The sequence below is a fragment of the Xyrauchen texanus genome, chromosome 36, assembly GCF_025860055.1.
Source record: "Xyrauchen texanus isolate HMW12.3.18 chromosome 36, RBS_HiC_50CHRs, whole genome shotgun sequence".
In the NCBI taxonomy this organism is placed as follows: Eukaryota; Metazoa; Chordata; class Actinopteri; order Cypriniformes; family Catostomidae; genus Xyrauchen; species Xyrauchen texanus.
This window is the reverse complement of record NC_068311.1, coordinates 9,964,461-9,985,949: the sequence shown is the minus strand read 5'-3', so window position 1 is coordinate 9,985,949 and position 21,489 is coordinate 9,964,461. Positions and strand designations below refer to the sequence as shown.

Sequence of the window (21,489 nt, the reverse complement as noted above, 5' to 3'; positions counted from 1 at the left end):
ATAGGGATTTGTATTGAACATAGCTCTGGATCACAGTGTCATAGAGACGAGGGGGTGGGCTCATTTTACTCAGACGACCAATCGGTCTCTCAGGATCATTGTGAAGCTATCAAGCCACGCCCTAGCAACCATTAAGAGCACCTTAGCAACAAGTCCCATAGACTTCTATTGAAACAGATCAAAGGGATATCTCCGGATAGAAGTGTCATAGAAACACAAGGGTGGTCTCGTTTGACTCGGGACAGCAAACAGCCAATCATGCATCACCTCAACACTTCCTAGCCCCTCCCTAGCAACCATTGTTGAGAACCTTAACAACAAAAATCCATAGAGGGATATCTTCTATTCTGAATGTCACAGAGGCATGGGAGTTGGTTTATATCATTCATACTGACAAGCAGCCTTTGGAGATTCATGATTGGCAGCTGCCAAGCAACTCCCTAGCAACTAAACAGAGTACCCTAGCAACCGTTTAGCAGTAACTATATCTCTGCACCAGAAAATCAGAGAGACTTCTGGGTTGATTTATTTCAATCAGGATGGCAAGGAGACTTGATAAGTATCACTATTTTAACTGCCTAGCAACCAGATGGGGTTACCCTAGCAACCGAGTAACAAATCACATATCTCTGCATCAGAAAAACGTAGAGACTTCCGGGTTGACTTATTTCAATCAGGATGGCAAGGACACTTGATTAGTATCACTATGGTATCTGCCTAGCAACCAGATGGGCTTACCCTAGCAACCGAGTAACAAATCACATATCTCTGCATCACAAAAACATAGAGACTTCCGGGTTGACTTATTTCAATCAGGATGGCAAGGAGACTTGATAAGTATCACTATGTTAACTGCCTAGCAACCAGATGGGGTTACCCTAGCAACCGAGTAACAAATCACATATCTCTGCATCAGAAAAACGTAGAGACTTCCGGGTTGACTTATTTCAATCAGGATGGCAAGGACACTTCATTAGTATCACTATGGTAACTGCCTAGCAACCACATGAGCTTACCCTAGCAACCGAGTAACAAATCACATATCTCTGCATCAGAAAAACGTAGAGACTTCCGGGTTGACTTATTTCAATCAGGATGGCAAGGACACTTGATTAGTATCACTATGATTACTGCCTAGCAACCAGATGGGGTTACCCTAGCAACCGAGTAACAAATCACATATCTCTGCACCAGAAAATAGTACTGACTTCCGGGTTGATTTATTTCACTCAGGATGGCAAGGACACTTCATTACTATCACTATGGTAACTGCCTAGCAACCAGATGGGGTTACCCTAGCAACCGAGAAACAAATCACATATCTCGGCACCAGAAAAGAGTACAGACTTCCAGGTTGATTTATTTCAACCAGGATGGCAAGGACACTTCATTAGTATCAATATGGTAACTGCCTAGCAACCACATGGGGTTACCCTAGCAACCGAGTAACAAATCACATATCTCTGCATCAGAAAAACGTAGATACTTCTGGGTTGACTTATTTCAATCAGGATGGCAAGGACACTTGATTACTATCACTATGGTAACTGCCTAGCAACCAGATGGGGTTACCCTAGCAACCGAGTAACAAATCACATATCTCTGCACCAGAAAATAGTACTGACTTCCGGGTTGATTTATTTCACTCAGGATCGCAAGGACACTTGATTACTATCACTATGGTAACTGCCTAGCAACCAGATGGGGTTACCCTAGCAACCGAGAAACAAATCACATATCTCGGCACCAGAAAAGAGTACAGACTTCCGGGTTGATTTATTTCACTCAGGATCGCAAGGACACTTGATTACTATCACTATGGTAACTGCCTAGCAACCAGATGGGGTTACCCTAGCAACCGAGAAACAAATCACATATCTCGGCACCAGAAAAGAGTACAGACTTCCGGGTTGATTTATTTCAACCAGGATGGCAAGGACACTTCATTAGTATCAATATGGTAACTGCCTAGCAACCAGATGGGGTTACCCTAGCAACCGAGTAACAAATCACATATCTCTGCACCAGAAAACACTACAGACTTCCGGGTTGACTTATTTCACTCAGGATGGAAAGGAGCCATGTATTGTATTACCTTGGTAACTGCATAGCAACCACATGGGCTTACCCTAGTAACCGAGTAAAAAATCACATATTTCTGCACCAGAAAATCGTACAGACTTCTGGGCTGATTTATTTATGACCATAATTTTTTTTCTTTTCAAGTTACAACATGCTGTTTGACGAGTTTTGCCACGGCAAGCACCACTCACATTTTCTTCAGGAAATGTACCTATCTAGTTATTTGTCTATTATTGTGGTCTTCTCTGAAAAGCCATGCTCGGCAGTTCAAATACTGTAGGAAAATCATACCGTAGATCTGCTTTGTGTTTATAATTCTAATACTGAAGACAGTAGATTTGTAGCCATGCAAGTTTTATTAAAGGAGAAGGACGTTATTGAATCTCATTATTATCAGACTATTATTGTTGTCTTTTTGGATGAAAAATAATGTTCAGACTGAAGGAAGACTATAGATCTGCTTTGTTATTTTTATGCTTAAACACTATAAAATCTCTTGGTAGATTTTGGTCATGAAGCACTCAAAATGATTCACTGACTCACTCATAGCACATAAATTAGCAAAATTTGCGAAACACAAGCAAGCCTCACCAAAATGCTGCTAATTCTGCACAATTGTAAACTTGAATAAACTTGAATCACTAAAATAACTGGAATTGGTGCTTTTAGCTTATTCGTTTAAAAGAAATGTCTCCAGAAAAAAGATTGGTGGACCAGTGATTGTTCACACATTAGGTCAATATTTCATACACTTGTTTTCTGTGTATGTTGATTTAAATATTGACCAATTTGGCCTGTGTGTGCAAATTAAAACTGAATGCAAAGAGATAATTCACCCAAAAATGAAAATTCTCTCATCATTTTCTCACCCTCAGCCTTTCCAGATGTGTAAGACATTGTGTCTTCTGCTGAACTCAAACAACGTTTTTAGAAGTATATATCAGCTGTGTAGGTCCATACAATGCAAGTGAATGGTGACCTATGGTGATATATATATAATGGTGATATATATATATATATATATATATATATATATTTAATGTTCAATTTTAATGTCATTTTTGTGCCACCAAATGGAATTGCAAGAATACATTTGTTTTCAAAACAGCTTTCAGAATACGTCTCCCATCTGCCTGGACAAGGAGCTAGTATCATCACCAACTCACGCCATTGTTGAGTAACATTGTTTGGGCAGGTCAAAATAGGTCGCTCAAATCAAACTGAAATTTTCATCAAGCAACAGAAACACAGTGTTTACAGTTCAAGAAAATTTACATTGCTTACTAATAGTTGTCTCAGCCTATTAAGCTGGGCTAGGATAAAGTATTTTAACAAAGAAAAAGTTATCATCTTTAAGACCTTTTTTACTATAAATTTACAGTAGTTGTCGATAGGCACAAATAATGCAAATTGCAAAAAAACAACAAAAAATAAAATGTGAAAGTGGAGATTTATATATATAAAACAAATTACTTTAATATTGATTTGTTTCTCACCCACACCTATCATTTCACTTTTGAAGATATGGATTTAACCTTGGGAGTCTTTTATGCTGCTTTTATGTGCTTTTTGGACATTCAAAGTTCTGTCCACCATTCACTTAAATTGTGTGGACCTACAGAGCTGAAATATTCGTCTAAAATCTTTGTTTGTGTTCTGCAGAAGAAAAAAGTAATCCACATGGGATGCTGAGGGTGGGTAAATGATGAGTTAGTTAAAATGATCTTTTAAATCATTGATCGCTGCTCTCCACAGGTGAATTTTTATTTAAGTGTAGTACCGCCATCTAGTGACCTCATACTTGTTTGATAATACAGGCTCACTATTTAGCAAATGTAAAAAATAAATAATATTTAAAAAAGATTTGATGTGTAGGGTAAGCAAAGGAATTAAAAGCATATTTCTGTGTCTCTGTCTTAGTGATGCCTGTGCCTCTATTGTATTATAAAGTAGATCTGCATGTAAATTAACTTTTCTCTGCCATTTTTAAATAGAACTGATGTATCCGGTAAAAAACAAAAAGTAATGTTAAATTCAAGCGCTTAAAGTAATGAAATGGGAACAACCAGTCCTGATTTAAGCAACCTCTTTTAAAGAAGGTAATGCAAAACTAACACCATTAAATGTATCTTTTAATATAAATAGAAAAACATTTAAGTTAACATATAGGCTTTTTCATATAGGCGTAGTGGGCTAAAGCACATAACTGTTAATCAGAAGGTCGCTGGTCGATCCTCACAGCCATCACCATTGTGTCCTTGAGCAAGGCACTTAACTCCAGGTTGCTCTGGGGGGATTGTCTCTGCACTGTAAGTCGCTTTGGATAAAAGCGTCTGCCAAATGCGTAAATGTATTATTTGTTGCAGTAAACACATTTGTAATATCGGGCATGTTCATAGATCACATTCACTGTCCTCACTGGTGCAATAAAAACAATATCATGAAGGCTATCCCACAATCGTGGGTGTGACATCGGATTACGTGAAGAGATCTGGGCAGCACTTGCTATCATAATTAATTTAATTGGTTTACAAATGAGTTTATTGCGACCGCGAGATAATCGACAATACAACATATGTTAAATAGATATTTTACTTCTATTGGAGTGTCTCTACTAAACTGAAAACAGCGTTTAACAGTCCCCTCCCTACCCAGGGTGGAACCGCAACGCAGCATCATTCGTTACTGTACCTGTCTAGGTAGGCAGCTTACCAGGATTTGAGACACAGTCCTGGTGGCCAGTCTTCATTCATTGAGGCTCCAGGAATACGACAAAGGCAGAGCTTACTGGGGGTTTGCGTGAAAATTAGGGCTGGTCCAATGTATATAAGTGTGAAGGGGCAGACAGACACCGGCTGCAGCCCATCCTCCCCATCCAGCAGAGCTGACAGAGCACTGGGACCAAAGCGCACAAAGAAGTGCACATGATTCTCTCCTCCTGCTCTTAAAAGCCATCACCAGGCAGCATCCTCTGAAACTAATGTCAAGCCATTAAATGGTGTGGTTTCATATCGACTGTGGTCATCGGATATATAAACGCGCTCAAGTAAGATGTATATGTTTCTTTTTCAGCAATGCACGCCATGTGCGCCAGAGCACTGAATACATTATAGGCTGTGGTTATCGCTTTGTAATTGTAATTTGGGTGTGTTTTCTTCATACTATTCGTGACACTCATATGGACGTTTTGAGGATATTAGCCATATCATAATTTTTGTCAATCTTTTTTATGTTTTGGGACATATACCATACATTGGACATTTTGCTATAGGCCTATGAATAGTGATCAAAAATGTTATATTTAAAACGGAAATCAATCCACTAAATGAGCACACGTATTTTATTTTAACAATCTAAGAGTCGGCTATTTGTATTGGTTGGTTCGTTTGTCCTTTAATTTGCTTTACCTGTTTTCATTTGTTTGGTTTATTTGGTTATTTCATATTGTTCTTGCCAGGTAAATAGCATTTGAAACTGATATCTTATTAAAGCATAAAATGCAAATTATTTTTAATAACCTGAAATGTAGCTATATGGTTGTACAGGTCATGCTTTATTTTGAATATAGTCATGGCATTGTTAGGTCAGCCGTGACTATATTGATAATATGACACAGCCTGAGGTGCCTTATTGATTTTATAAAACGTTTACCACATAATAATAAAAAAACATGCTTGTTTAAATAAAATAAAAAAATAATTAATTAAATCATTTTTTTAGTAAAATAATTAAATGCCCACCTTCCGTTAAAAGATTTAGTCTCTATGCAACAAAAATATGGATCAGCTGATGCTGCACTATCACAAGCCCTTTTGGCATTTAATCATGTGCTGTATGAATTATAGACATCTACATTTAACAAGTTAAAAAGCATAATTCTTGATATCAGCAATGGAATTATAACAGTCCTTGTGAACATCCATCCATCCATCCATCCATCATGACCTTTACTGATATCAACAATTGGAGACTAACTAGTAAAAAAAAAATATATATATTTTTTATATATATTAAAATATAATATATATATATATATATATATATATATATATATATATATATATATATATATATATATATATATATATATATATATATATATATATATATATATATATATATATATATATATATATATATATATATATATTTTTAATCAGTAACTTTAATTACTCTTTTCATATATCTAAAATAACAAACTTAACATGTTGAAATTAATTTAGATCAAACATGTATTTGTCTAATTACAGATCTCAAAAGTGAAATTTACTAATTTACTAGTAAGTACATAGCTGATAGATGAAATTAGAATTTCACTATTAAGAAATTAATTAGTTATCTCAAATTGCATTTTGAACAGGAGTGAATGACAGATGTGAAATTCTACTAGTGAAAATGCAGTTACAGATATCAGTAATTATGTTTTAATTTAAATTAAACAAATGTATATCAAGAATTGGTTGTCATTGTTTATATAAATAATGTAAGTATTTAATAGCACAAGAGTATTAACTGATATCAAGAGTAAGCATTTTCTCTAGAAGTAATTCCATTGCTGATATAAAAAAAATAGCATTTCATCTAGTGAATACTGAATTGTAAATATAATTCAAATCCTGATGCATAGTTACACTTTAGGACCTCTTCACTGAGCTACTATTTGTATCTTTGGTTTATCTTGAATAAAGCACTGTTATTGACCAATTAGCATCCAGTACTGGAACTCTCAGTTTTATCATTTCTATGAATAGATACTGACAATACAAATATCACAACATAGCTCATATATTCATATTTTTTTCCACTCAAATGCCCACAGATATACTAGCCATTGGTCTTGAGATGGAGTTTGAGCATTTCGACAAACGGGATAAAGCACAAAGAGACAGCCGTGTGGGTTCACGGGCAAATTGCCTTCCCAGCCCGACACACAGCGCTCATTGTAGTCTGTACCGAACCCGGACCCTACAGACATTGAGCTCCGAGAAGAAAGCCAAGAAGGTTTGGTTCTACCGCAATGGAGACCGCTACTTCAAAGGGATTGTTTACGCTATCTCCAACGACAGATTCAGATCTTTTGATGCTCTGCTTGCAGACCTCACACGCGCTCTATCAGATAATGTCAATCTACCCCAGGGGGTGCGGACCATCTATGCCATTGATGGATCCAAGATTACCAGCATGGAGCAGCTGGTGGAAGGTGAGGCTGGGATGTCTACAGGCCCTTGTCTGGTTTATTAAGAACACCAGTATGTTCTGTTTTATGATGCTACATGGCCCTGTGCAGAGGACAGATTAGAACATAATGTGTTGATTTGGTAGTGTTCTCCATATGAGGACACCATCTTTTAGAGACCTTGATAATACCTAAACCAAAAAAATAAACTGAAAATAACTAATAAAAGCATTCAGAACTGATATGTCAATTACATTATATATGATAACATTTAGGATGTAGCTTTAATAAATGTATTAATAATGTTTTGTTGCAAATGACAATACATTTTTATATATGTGGTCCCAAAGACCTCAATGCAGTAAGAAATAAAATAATAATCGTAGTTTTAAAATTAACCTTTATTTTCCTCAAAATCTTTCAATATGTCCTGTTGACCCAATCAAAACCCATAAGGCAGACATTACTGAAGCTTTATCCGGTCTGTTGTATCACAAAGTCACAGACTTTTCAAAATTTGACTGATATCCAGTCTAGCAGAAAATACACATTTTGGAAAGAAACTGATCAAAATAAGCAACTGTACTAAACGCACTGCTATACAGTCCATCCTATACATTAATCAGAGAATCTTAGTGTTCAAACATTCATAGCATTTATTCATGTGTAATAGCTGAGACTCCAAACAAAACATGAGGGTTATAGTACTAAGCAAGGATTAATGGGCAATTCATATAGATACACCCAGCTTTAATTGTCTGGGAGTAGATACCTAAAAGGTTCTGTTATTTTAAAAGAAATGGAAGGCAGAATCATTTTAAAATACTTATTAATATTTTACAGCTTCTGTGTCTGCTGTATACCACTCCCTTTCACTCAGTGTAGAACAATAAATCAGCCTAAAGTTTGTCCTTCAATTGAATTGTATGGTCCCACTTTATATTAGGTGTCTTGAACTACTATATAATAACAATAAAATACATACAAAACAATGTATTTATTGTGTAACTACATCTTGTTCTGCAAAATTCTCACAAAATTCATATTTGCTGCAACTGAGGTTGAGGTATGGGTAGGTTTAGGGATAAAGGTAAGGTTTATAGTGTAACTACAGATTTAAGTAAATGCAGGTACTATAAATTTAAGTACAATCCAACAACACGTATATACATAACATGTACAATGTATCAAATGCTTAGGTACATAGTAGTTAAAGACACCTAATATAAAGTGTATTTTAAAGGAGTCATGAAATGCTATTTTTTTAATAATTGTATTATCTTCTCTGAGGTCCATGGATAATGTTATACAAGTTTGTATGTTTTTTGTATTAAAACAGTCCTAATTTAGTTGTGGATGATAATTTTGCACCCTGTCTTTGGCCCTCTGTCTGAATCGCTTGATTTTGGCCTAAGCGTCTCCTTAAATCTTCAATGTAAGCGGCCACTGTTATGATTGGCTGACATCATGCAGCCCCTCCAATAGAGATATTTTTTAAACTCAATTGGACGAGAATGAACCAGCTTAACAACATTATAAAACTAAATGTCAGGGTATACACATAAAGCACATCCAACACATTGCATTCGAAATATTTAACTGTTCAACTGTTAAGCCCAACTGTTAACACTCACACCCTGTCTAAACCAGATCGCGAGAGTTGCGTCGCGTCAAAAGCAATATAACCCATTGTAATCAATGGTGCTTGCTGAATGACAGAGAGCTTCTCTTCAGAGTTGTAACTTGACACCGCGTCTTTTAAAAGTGTCCCGAGTTATGTATGAATCGGTCAAAGATGTTTGTCTGTGCATGTTTATGTAGAAAAACATTTAAATCCAGATAGGTACATGAAGGTGTCCTGTGTAAGTCTACTTAGGATCAATTTCCCATGACAGGCCCCATCTCTCTCCTCTTCATCTGTGTGACTGATTGAGCACTAGTAGGCAGGGCTAAGGGTGCAATGACGGAATATAGACGTTGCATTTGGTCTTTGTGATGTCACAAGATCCACAAATTCCAAACGAGCCTTTTTTGCAGCTTGGTTTAAATAAAAGCTCTTTTTCTATTAAGGAGGACGTTTTCAGTTCTGAAACTTACAGTATATTTTTTTATAGTATAATGACCTCTTATATATCAGAAGATCAAGAAAAATTTCATTTCTTATGTCATGGCCCCTTTAAATGGCTTCAGTTTGAATTTGAATGTGCTGCTCTGTGCATCTCAGTTGAGCGTTTTTATGTAGCACACCCACCCATTCATTCATGCTCATGTCTGCCATGCTTTCAGGGGTAAAATTAATGTAAATGAGTGATTTCAGTCTCAGCCGTGCGCTTAACATTGACTGTGTGGCGTCTCCATCATTACAGTCTATTAATAGGGGCTCATATGCTTATTGACTGTCTTAACTCACGTGTGGACAAATTGATAGATTTCCCTCTGCTTTAGTTTTCCTCAGCAATGATACAAAAAAAAAAAAAGAAAGCCAATTATGGAGTGCAAGATGTTCTCTGTTGTAAAATGATTACTTCTGCATACTTTGGCCATGTATTGTTTTTTGAAAACTGCATTGCATTTTCATCTTCTGGTTATTTCTATAATGTTATTCCATTTTGCATCACAGGGGAGAGCTATGTGTGTGGCTCAATTGAGCCTTACAAGAAACTGGAATACACCAAGAATGTAAACCCCAACTGGTCAGTCAACCCCAGGACCAGTGCCTCAGCACGAGCGCCCACCTCTCTTGCCAGCATCAAGACCGGCTCCTTAGAAACCAAGGATAACAAGGATTTCATTCGGCCCAAGCTGGTTACCATAATCCGCAGTGGGGTGAAGCCTCGGAAAGCGGTGCGCATCCTTCTCAACAAGAAAACAGCCCACTCCTTTGAGCAGGTTCTCACGGACATCACTGATGCTATCAAACTTGACTCGGGGGTCGTCAAGAGGCTGTATACAGTGGATGGTAAACTAGTAAGTACAGTGGGCATGTTGTTTAAGTCTGTCCATTTGGTGTTGATAATTCAGTTCCTCTGAAGCCGTGAGCCTGTTTTGTGTATTGTTGGATCCGGCAATAATGATGCCATTGTTTGGTTGAAAGTTGTATTTGGATAGAAAGGTCTATTTGCTCAGTGTGGATATTTAGTCTATATTTGATAAGAGACAGAGTCTAAACAAATCAAATTTACTGACTTCATAAATGAATGTAAGACCAGTAATTAATGTCCTGGTTTGGTTAAAAGGGATAGTTCACCCCAGAAAAAATAAATAAATTATCTCATCATTTACTCACCCTCATGCCATCCCAGATGTGTATGACTTTCTTTCTTCTGCCAAACACAAACAAAGATTTATAGAAGAATATCTCAGCTCTGTTGGTCCTTACAATGCAAGTGAATGGTGACCAGACCTTTGAATCTCCAAAAATCACATAAAGGGTATGATGGGTATGGGTGAGAAACAGATCAATATTTAAGTCATTTTCTTAGCTTTCACTTTCAAATTTTAAATAAATGTGAAAGTCAAAAGTGAAAGTGGAGATTTATTATAAAAAAGGACTTAAATATTGAACTGTTTATCATCCATCCCTATTGGATCGCTTCTGAATATATGGATTTAACCACTGGAGTCATATGGATTACTTTTATTCTGCTTTTATGTGAGTTTTGGAGCTTCAAAAGTCTGGTCACCATTCACTAGCATTGTAAGGACCTACAGTACAGAGCTGAGCTGAGATATTCCTCTAAAAATATTTGTTTGTGTTATGCAGAAGAAAGAAAGTCATACACATCTGTTATGGCATGAGGGTCAGTAAATAATGATAATATTTTTTTTTTTGTGAACTATCCCTTTAAGGTTAAAGGCAAGCATTAGAACAATATCACTTTCAGTTGTTAGACTAAGAGTCTTAATTAGCTTTCCTGGGATGGTTTATCTCAAAGTCATACAAAGTAGGGCTGCTTAAACAGTAAGTAGAATCAAAGGCATTCTCTTGCCTTTATCTTACATTAGTTAGTCAAACAAGATGTTTCTTGAGTGCCCTGGTTTCCCTAAAGGTGAGGTTCTTCATGCACCACCATCTCAAACAGGTCAGGCTGATCTCTCCTGCCATGCAGGACAAATGGAAAGCTGTCCTCTCTTTATCCTTGTCCACTTAATGATGTCATTTTGTCAAAACATGTATTTAGAATTGAGTACCGTCTTTGTTTGTGATAGTAAAGGTTTGTGGCTTTGGGAGAAAAACGAGCTTAAAGCTAATTTGAATTCGGGGCCTACAGGAGACTTTCAAATGAGTCAAACAAACACATATTTTGCAAGTCAGATGAGGTGCTTTTACTCAACAGTCCCTTAGAATAAAATCAATATTTATTTAAATCTATGTTCCAATTTTATTTTTTTTATTTTTTTTACAGGTTTTTACATCTGACCGTCGAAATAGAAACAGAGTATAAGATTACGTGTGGGGAATATGACTTTACTTTGTGGTGGCTATTCTTCATTTAACTGACGCTTTGATCCAAAGCAGCTAACAGTATGTTTTTTCTATGGAACAATCCCCTTAAAAGGAATATTTCAGGTTCAATACAAGTTAAGCTCAGTTGACAGCATTTGTGGCATACTGTTTATTACCACAAGTAAACACTTTACCTCGTCCCTTCTTTTCTTAAAAAAAATTCACAAATCGAGGTTACAATGAGGCACTTCAATGGAAGTAAATGGGGCTTAAAAAAATGTGAAGCTTACAATTTTTTTTTAAAGCCCTTGCATTTATTTTCCTTTAAAACTCATGTATTATTTAAGTAGTAAAGTTGTTTAAACCGATGTTGTTGTTTTTTTAAGTCATTTTAGGATTTTAAGGTTTGTTGACATCACATCGTCATGGCAATGATGTTGCAAAATTGGCTATAACTTTTACACAGAAAAGATTAGTAAGCAATTGTAGCACACTAAAATCATGTTAATGCACATCTTATTTACATTTTGTGACTACTTTTGAAACAGGGAGTATTTTAACATTTACAGATTGGCCCCTTCACTTTCATTGTAAAAAAGATTTTATTTTATTTTTTTAAGAAAAGGAAGGTTGAGTCAAAATACATTTTTGTGGTTGCTAATGTTATGCCACAATTGCTGTCGATTGAGCTTAACTTTTTATTGAATCCGGAATATTCCTTTAAGCAACCTGAGGTTGAGTGCTTTGTTCAGAGGCACATTGGTCTCTCTTCTGCGGTTTGAACCTGTGACCTTTGGGTTACAAACTTTAACCACTATAGCTACACCATCCCATTGTTGTACTTTCAGTATTTCCCTGTTTATTGTTGCTACTTATCTTGCTGTAGCATGATTTTATATAAATATTTTGTGTATAGAAAAGAGATAAATGTGGATCTCACGATGAAGGAAAAGGAGATCAGGCAGAGGGAGGCAGCCGTATGGTTCGAAGCTGGTTGGGTATGGTGACCTTTTTGTATCTCTACAGGAGCAGATTGATGAAGTGACAAGCTGTCACCAGAGGGCCTTAAACTCATTGGCCTTCAGTGGCATTTCCTCTGTTTACACCCATTACAGACAAGTGCTTGACTAAGCTCATCTCCAATACATAACCACTATCTTTCATCTCAGTAGTGAAGATGAGTATGCAAGAGTGTCTTAGAGACCAAAGTAATACATTCAAATTCTTTAGAATTATCTGAGAAAGATAATTTCATTGAAAAACCCCACTGTGGTGATACTGTAAACTTTAAATGTAGTATTTTTTAGAGATACAAAAAAGAGGTTATAACACTTCATTTTTTTCTTCCATATTAGATGGGTGGTATGATGAAAATGTAGCAGTATATGATATATTACAACATATAGTAGTTATATTAGTAGGAAATTCAACTGAAAAATTGGCCTTTATATTAAATAACAATAAGGGATGCCCTATATTGAATGCTTTTATTAGTTACTTTTCAGTTTATTTATTGGTTTAGGCATCTACAATTTCCAACTTGAAATTTCACACTTAAACATCCCAGGTATGTTTTAGCCATTCCCCCACTTCTTGATTCCTTTTTCCTTTTTTTTTCATAAAACCTCTGTCTGTTTCTATGGCAATCTGGTGGGAGGAGTTACTTAGCAACAGCATTTGCGGCAGGAGGGGTGCAGTAATAGATGTTACAGGCCTGGGTTGGGATGACGGATGCAAAGGACTGCAGTGAAACAGGCCACTCACATGAAACATTATACATGGCTGTTTATTTTATGTTATAGAAACATTTACTGCATGCCTCAGAATATTGTTATAGTGAGTGATGGTGTTCCACAAGATTTGATTTCTGGATCGATTCATTGTGTTCCCTCTACATTTTCAGAATAATGCTTTCTGCATATTTTATCTCCATGAAAACACTCAATGCTCAGCATTTCCACACTCAAACATAAAAGATTAGGAAAAGCCTGCATCAAATCCCAGATAGCAAGATGATGTTGATACAATGTTGATTTTTCATCATTTTGGTTGAGATCGAAATATCAATGTTGTTTCCACAAATGTGATATAGAATCAAGATCAGAATCAAACATTGATTCAATGATGTTAACATAATATTTTGTTGTTGTTGAAATTTTAAAGACGTTTCAAAATGAACTCTAATGCGTGATGTTGAACCAGCATCAAATTGTAACATTAATTCAATGCTATTAATGTTGACGCATCAACGTTGACTTAACATTGTTTTAATGCTTGTTTGCTCTCTGGGCTACTTTTATCCAAAGCAACTTGCCACATCACAAGACCCTATGGCGAAATTAATATTCAGATATCTTCGGTTTGTTCTGAAGATCATTCCACCATTAAGTAACAGTGAGTGTGAAAGCACCTAGTATGAGATACATTGCATTGTTCTCCCATTAACAATTGCTGTAACTTGGCTTTAGCCATCACTTCTGATACTTATCTATTTTTCTGAGAGGAAGTTTATTCATAGGCTGAAGCGATGCAAGCTTTGAAATGTATTAGAAGGTTGTAAATATTGGATATCTGTTGACAAGCATTTAGTAGCAGTCCCTGTTATGATGAGATAGGCCACTCTTGAGCTTTTGGTTTAAGTGCTCCAGGTGAGACCTGACATGCTTATAATTCTCCAGCCTGATGCAATCATTACTTTCTACATTATCAAATCAAATCCCTTTATTGTCACTCAACCATATACACATGTGCAGCAGTTGGTGAAAGTCTTGGGTGAAGTTCCAAGCAATATAGTAGTATGACAATTACAATAAACATCTAATTTACACATAACACAATTTACACATCTGTTTCACAACACTGTATACACCTAATAATACATGTAATCAGTGAAAATAAATAGGAAGTGTTGTGTTGACATTCAGTTGTCGGTTGACATTCAGTTGCCAGTGTGTTATTAAGAGAAGTATAAAATGTGAGTCCAGTCTGAGGCTAATAAAGTGCGGTGCTGATATATGTATCGTGATCGATCAAGAGTTCAAAAGTCTGATGTCTTAGGGGAAGAAACTGTCATGAAGTCGGCTGGTGTGGGTCCTGATGCTGTGATACCACCTGTCTGATGGTAGCAGTGTGAGCAGCCCATGGCTCGGGTGGCTGGAGTCTCTGATGATCCTCTGAGCTTTTTTCACACACCGCCTGGTATAGATATCCTGGAGGGAGGGAAGCTCACCTCCGATGATGTGTCTGGCAGTTTGCACCACCCTTTGCAGGGCCTTGCGGTTGAGGGCGGTGCTGTTGCTGTACCAGACAGTGATGCAGCCAGTCAGGATGCTCTCTACAGTGCTGGTGTAGAACCGTGTGAGGATGTGGTGGTTCATTCCAAACTTCCTCAGCCATTTCAGGAAAAAGAAGCACTGGTGAGCCTTCTTCACAATGGCCTCAGATCATGAGATCAGGTCATTGTCATAGGGGCCATTCAGATCAAACATTTTCTTTCGCAAAAAAAGTTAATCAAATATATCAGAACGCAAATGTCTTGAGAGGCATTTTTAGAGTTGAAGTTCTATTTACTACACACAGCACCTAAAAAATACAGTGCTCCTGTATAAGACACTGATAAACGCAAGGCCAAAGATGTCCATCTGGACTTTTTAAGTGTTTGTTTACATAAAAATGCATCATGTGAATGGTCCAGGGACATGTCGTCCATACAAGGAAGGTAAGCAGTGCTTACCTTACAGAATGGTGAAAAGAAAAACGACTCTTTGAAATATTTAAATATAATTTTTAATATAAATTACTGTTTTTGTTGAAATTCATCATCTTTCATCTCAATTGAGCAGCACAGACAGTTATTCATTTATTCACTTTGGTGCAACCCTCAAGTATAAGTTATGCTTTCTCTGATTCAAAACGTTGTTTATTGCCCTTTCATTCAACTCTGAACATTCATTCAAATCACGCCTGCTACATATGCCAAGGTAAGCATGCTTACCAAAATGAGTAAGCTAATCAGAAGCACCTTCCTTCAGTCACGCTATCTGATTGGCTAGATTTTAGTTTTGTGTCAACACGTTCAAGTTTACGTAACTAATGCGTTATTAAGTGCTTAAATTGATATCTGCAGTGTAAGCATCGAAGACCTGCACAGATTTGGCAAAATTAAATGAAATAAAAAATTGCTAAAGAGAGGCTATCGAAATTTCTTCAAACCGGTAACAAAGTGACAGATTTTCATTCAGAAGAAGAAATGCAAAGATTTTGTTAAACAGTATTAAAGTTTTGTGTTATATTGGCGCTATCTGCTAAATCGGGTTTTGCCCAGGGTGCCATACAAGATTGAACCGCTACTGGTTTCACATGAATTGAAAGTGCACGTTCAGTCCTCGACATGCAGCCTCCGTCCGTAATCATAGCAATAGCAAATACCCAGCCAGACACAAGTGCAAGAAATCTTAACTTTAAGGCTTACAACGAAAAACTCCTTATTAATTTATATATTATGTGCAGTATATAGTATTTTTGCAACATGGAAATAAAACATTTATTGTCTTAAATTAACTGTGCCATTTTTAATCGTGGTTAATGTCGAAACCTTATAATGACGACATCCCTAAACAGTAGCTACAGTTATGTAAAGTGAATGTGTGCCCCCCTAGAAATTTCAAATTTAAGTAATTCATCGTTAGGGTGCAGTGTCTGTTTAAAAAATATATTGAGGTATGAAGACTGTTTCTATGTTGTATTTGCCTTGTGCATTCAGGTTAAAATTATTGTCTTTGGTGGTCAGATTTGTTAATTGCTGCTGTCCATTCCAGATGTATAGCCTGAACTGGCAGTATTTTCTTTTTCCTTTTGTTGTATGCCAAAACAAGCTCTTTTGGCACTATGTTTCATTGTATATGAGCAATATTACTGTCCTGAATTTAAAACAATTTGGTCATGAAATTCACCACTGTGACATAATTGTTTCCATTGGCTGGTGAGTACTAAGGGAACAAAGTATGTCTATAACATTTCCGTAACATAACTCTCACCCGTATAATGTGTTTTGGGCACATCCTTTAATAATGTGTATTAAAAATCTTTGATGCTTGCCCAGTCTCAAAGTCCATGGCACATGCCTGGAATGGTCCCTTAATCTTTATTGGCATAGTTAAAATAATTTCTTTAAACAGTTTGGGGTCATGTAATGGTCCTTGGTTCAAAAAGGTTTGAAAAACACTCAAAAAAAAATTCTCAGTAATGTGTTTCATCTTCTGTTTCCATACAGCAGATTTAAGTTTAGACTAATCTGCCAGCAATAAAGTGATGTTTCTTTTTACTAACTTTGCACAATAAAGTGATCCCTAGTTATAATCCACCATTCTTTGCAGTCTTATTTTGGTTGCGAAACTAGCTCCTTCATGTAGGATTATTCTTATCATGTGAGACAGCTTGAGGATAGACAGACAGACATTTCCCCTCTAATTCACCCCGGGTGGTACTTGTCTCCTGTAGTGTGTCCCATAAATATTATATTAAAGGCGGAGAGAGCTCTTTCGTTCAATATTAGCTTCCAAAGTGATGTGATTTTCACAGGCTTATAAGGGCCCAGCGTAGGATGGGAATAATTTTCTTGTCTGGGTTTCAGTTTAAGCATCTCTGACTGAGAGGGGTTGAATGAAGGTTTTGCCCACAGTTCCCTCTAAGAGTGCCAGAGCTGCGTAATAGTGTTGGCTGGGTTGCACAAAGTCAACAGCCCTTGAATCAGAACATGTATGCGAGTTCAAGCCATTGGCACTAGGTTTTTTTCTACACTGTTATTTGTTTGCACTTTTAAATGTTTTCATGATTTCTTTGCGTATTGCTTTTCGACTAGAGGCAGATGTTTCATTTGGCTGCTTCCTGAATTATCTCATTATGTTATAATTTTCTGAACCTGAAGGGCACTAGAATTGTCTGCCTTTCATATTAGATTCCCACTGGGTTTCTGAAATCTAATTATTGAAAGTGATAGACTTTCAGTTGACACTGAACAGATGTTCGGCAGTTGAGCCATATGAAAAGGCGGTTTGTGGATCTACACCGATCAGCCACAACATTAAACCATCAGCCTAATATTGTGTGCAGTGTAGGTCCCCCTCGTGCCACCAAAACAGTGCCAACCCGCATCTCAGAATAGCTTCCTAAGATGCTATTCTTCTCAACACAATTGTACATAGTGGTTATCTGAGTTACTGTAGACTTTGTCAGTTCTAACCAGTCTGGCCATTCTCTGTTGACCTCTCTCATGTTTCCGTCTGCAGAACTGATGCTCACTGGATGTTTTTTGTTTTTGTAAATGGTAAATGGTCTGCACTTATATAGCTCTTTTCTTTTTTTTTTTTTTTTTAACCTTAGAGGTTACCAAAGCGCTTTACACTGTGTCCCAATCACCCATTCACACACACACACACACACTCATACACCAATGACGGCACAGCTGCCATGCAAGGCACTATTCTGCCATTGGGAGCAACTTGGGGTCCAGTGTCTTGCCCAAGGACACTTTGGCATGTGGAGTTGTGTGGGCTGTGAATCGTACCACGAAGCCTGCGATTAGCAGCCGACCCACTCTACCACCTGAGCCACAGCTGCCCCCAAGTTTTTTGTCACCATTCTGAGTAAATTCTTGAGACTGTTGTGTGTGAAAATCCCAGGAGATCAAGAATTGCAGAAATACTCAAACCAGCCCTTTAGCACCAACAATCATCCATGCGATTTATCTAATCAGGCAATTGTGTGGCTGCAGTGCATAAAATCATTCAGAAATGGGTCAGGAGCTACAGTTAATGTTCACATCAAAAATGTGATCTCAGTGATTTGGATTGTGGCATGATTGTTGGTGCCAGATCTCCTAAGAATGTTGGTTGGCACTGTTTTGGCGGCACGAGGGGAACCTGCACAATATTAGGCAGGTGGATTTAAAGTTGTGGCTGATCGATGTAATTCATTGTATCCCTCCAGCTTTACTAAAGAAGTAAATTATCACATTTAAGTTTAAAGAGCAAACCCATCTGGTTGTCTCATTCATTTTCTAATTGTGTTGTATATGCATAAAGATAGGGTTAACTTAATTACGTTTAAAATAGCCTGTCATGCTTTAGCACTTGAAAGGGAGACATTTTATAATAGTGAGCCTTATATCTTGTGCCTCCTCAAACATTTAAAACAGGCCACTCATTTTGTCTTGTTTAAAGGTGCCACGTGTAATTTCTGCATTTACAAATCAGTTTGCTAAAATAAGGTTGGTTTTCATACAAGTTACCCCAAACATCCCCCTCACCTCTCATTGGTCATACAAAACAGATAGTCCTGCCCAAATGTCATGCCATTGGCTGAGTCAATATTGCTGTGGAGGGATGCTCAAACATAGTGAGCAATCTTTATAACCAGAGTTATAGTGTTATACATTTCATGGAAATTAATCTACATATGGCTTATTTTATGTTGTCTGTCCATATTAAACTGGGATAGAATAGATTTTATTATGGGAAAATTATATTCTTCATCTTTTGAATATTTTAGATAGATTTTGTAAACATTTGAAGACTGAATCAGATTAGTTTTCTGTCTTAAGTGCCTTTAACATATTTAATGAGATATAGAAACCAGATAATTTAGTGCCCATTGAATCCCAGTCTTTAATGCTTTGATACTGAAGCATAGTTCACAAATATGGCTTTGATTTACAGTATAACAACTAGACTTTGTTTTAGTATTATTGATTTTAAAGTCTTTGGATTCATTGATGCATCTAAATCAAGCAGACTTTTACTGTTTGTGTAATATAAAGGTATTATTTTTGTGCCAAATTCCTACAACGCAAACCTTATCAATGTACAAATGAGTCACTGCATTAATTTAATAAATAAACAAGCACCTCCTGTGTATTAAGTGTTTAATACAGCAATGGCTTCTTGTTTAAATGTTGTCAGAACTTGGACCAAAGAAAGCCTTTGTAAAAATGGTTTTGTGGCACAACTGGTGGAATGATTTGCTGGCAATGCCATGCATCAAACAAACTGATAAAAAGGTATACTTTGATTGCACAAGTCACTTTTGATTAAGCGATCAGCAGAATGCATAAATGTAATTTTGCAGACTGTCCTGAAATCCATGTTGTGTGTGTTTGTGTGTGTAATGGGGCCGCTTGTCACTGCAATACGCTGACTTGCATTTATGGAGCTAGTCATTACTCATTTTCTTCCACTGCTAGACTTATGCAATGCTCCTCTGTAGACAGTTCGATTTTTTATAAAAGGTCACCGCATGCCATCAGTGTGAAACAAGTCCATCCATGTTAAACCACTCTTTCATTTCAAACAGACATTTGTCATTAATAAACAGAGAAATATGGCTGAAAAAAAGGAACAGGCAGAATCAACATAGAGTTGTTTTATTTTTCAAATGTCTTTATATTCCAAGGGATTTTGTTGAGGATTTTTTTTTGGGCGAAACTACTGTATGCCAATCCAGAGGTTTAATCGCCACTGGCATGGATTTCAAGACGCTTTAGGTGGCATATCTGCTTGTGATCAAATAGTATAATGGCTGTTGGAAAGTGCTTATTGATTTTCTAGTGGCATTCTTACGCATTCTGATAATTTACTCTAAACAAAATACTTTAGGTCTAACAGAAAAGCAAATGCCTCAACTTTCTGAAAGGTAGTGCCACAAGCACCACCTGCAGGATTTTAAACTTCCTTTTGTAATGACTTTCCACTTTTTCTGAGTTGCTGAGATAATGCTATCCATCTGAAACAGTCCATATCAGCTATAATGGAGTGTCCCTGCTTAAAAAACGTCATATAAATACAAATCCACCAGAATTCTTTTACCCAACACAGGAATGAGGGAATAGTTGAATTGTGAAGATCGTGAAGAGCATATATTACTTATTGATATTTAGCAGTAGATTCAGATTTAAGATCTTTAAGTCAAGTCATTTTTATTTGCATAGCGCTTTTCACAACACGCATCGTTTCAAAGCAGCTTTACAGAAGATCAGGCATTAACAGAAAATACAACTGTCATATCTATAAAATCTTAGTCATCATTGTGTAGTTTGATTAAATACGATTGTGAATTGTGTTTAAAAATAAGTTATTAAATAATAATTGCATTTATAGCCCCAGTGAGCAAGCCGAAGGTGACTGTGACACAAAACTCCATAAGATGTTTGTAAGGGGGTATAAGGGAAAGGAGGAGGAGAGAACCGGTTTGGCAATATAAATAATAGTTTAATGATAAACTGAACCAAAAACACACAAACATAAACACATAAGAGCAGCTGCCTGTAATTCTCTCTCTCCCCCGAACAGTCGTCACCAGCTTTCATCCCTCGCGCGCCCCCATCAGGCTGATTGGGGACCGAGCGTGCGGTGTTCCAGCCTGGCCCCGCCCTCGTCCGCTCTACAATGTTGTTTAATGGAGAAAAATAACCTTGGGAGGAACCAGACTCACTGTGGGGGCCAGTTCCCCTCTGGCTAACAGCATGAATATAATGCCAATATTACTTATGTATAGTGCAAGTCGTGGTTTAAAATGATTAAACTAAGTGTTAAGGGGCAGTGTTTAAAACAAAGATTTTGTATGAACTGTAATTTTAATTATTAATGTCCATCCATGGATTTACTGCAGAAGTTCACATAGATGCAATTGTCCTTGTTAGTTGGCTGATGAAGGGTTTTGTTGGCAATTAATTGATAGTCTATATATTCCATTTCAAGATTGTAGTCCATCATTAGACTGAGGTGATGCA

At 36.8% G+C, this 21,489-nt stretch overlaps 1 protein-coding gene across 2 annotated transcripts in view; it reads left to right on the top strand.

The window, feature by feature from the left end:
* Nucleotides 1–4,867: 4,867 nt before the first annotated feature.
* The window catches only part of LOC127629885 (serine/threonine-protein kinase DCLK1-like), a 51,322-nt gene continuing 34,700 nt past the window's right edge, over nucleotides 4,868–21,489 (top strand). For both annotated transcript variants that reach the window (XM_052107170.1, XM_052107171.1), the window contains exons 1-3: nucleotides 4,868–5,128; nucleotides 6,902–7,282; nucleotides 9,879–10,225. In XM_052107170.1, the coding sequence (XP_051963130.1) occupies nucleotides 6,925–7,282; nucleotides 9,879–10,225 (705 nt within the window). In that variant the 5' untranslated portion in view covers nucleotides 4,868–5,128; nucleotides 6,902–6,924. The remainder of the gene's footprint in view (nucleotides 5,129–6,901; nucleotides 7,283–9,878; nucleotides 10,226–21,489) is intronic.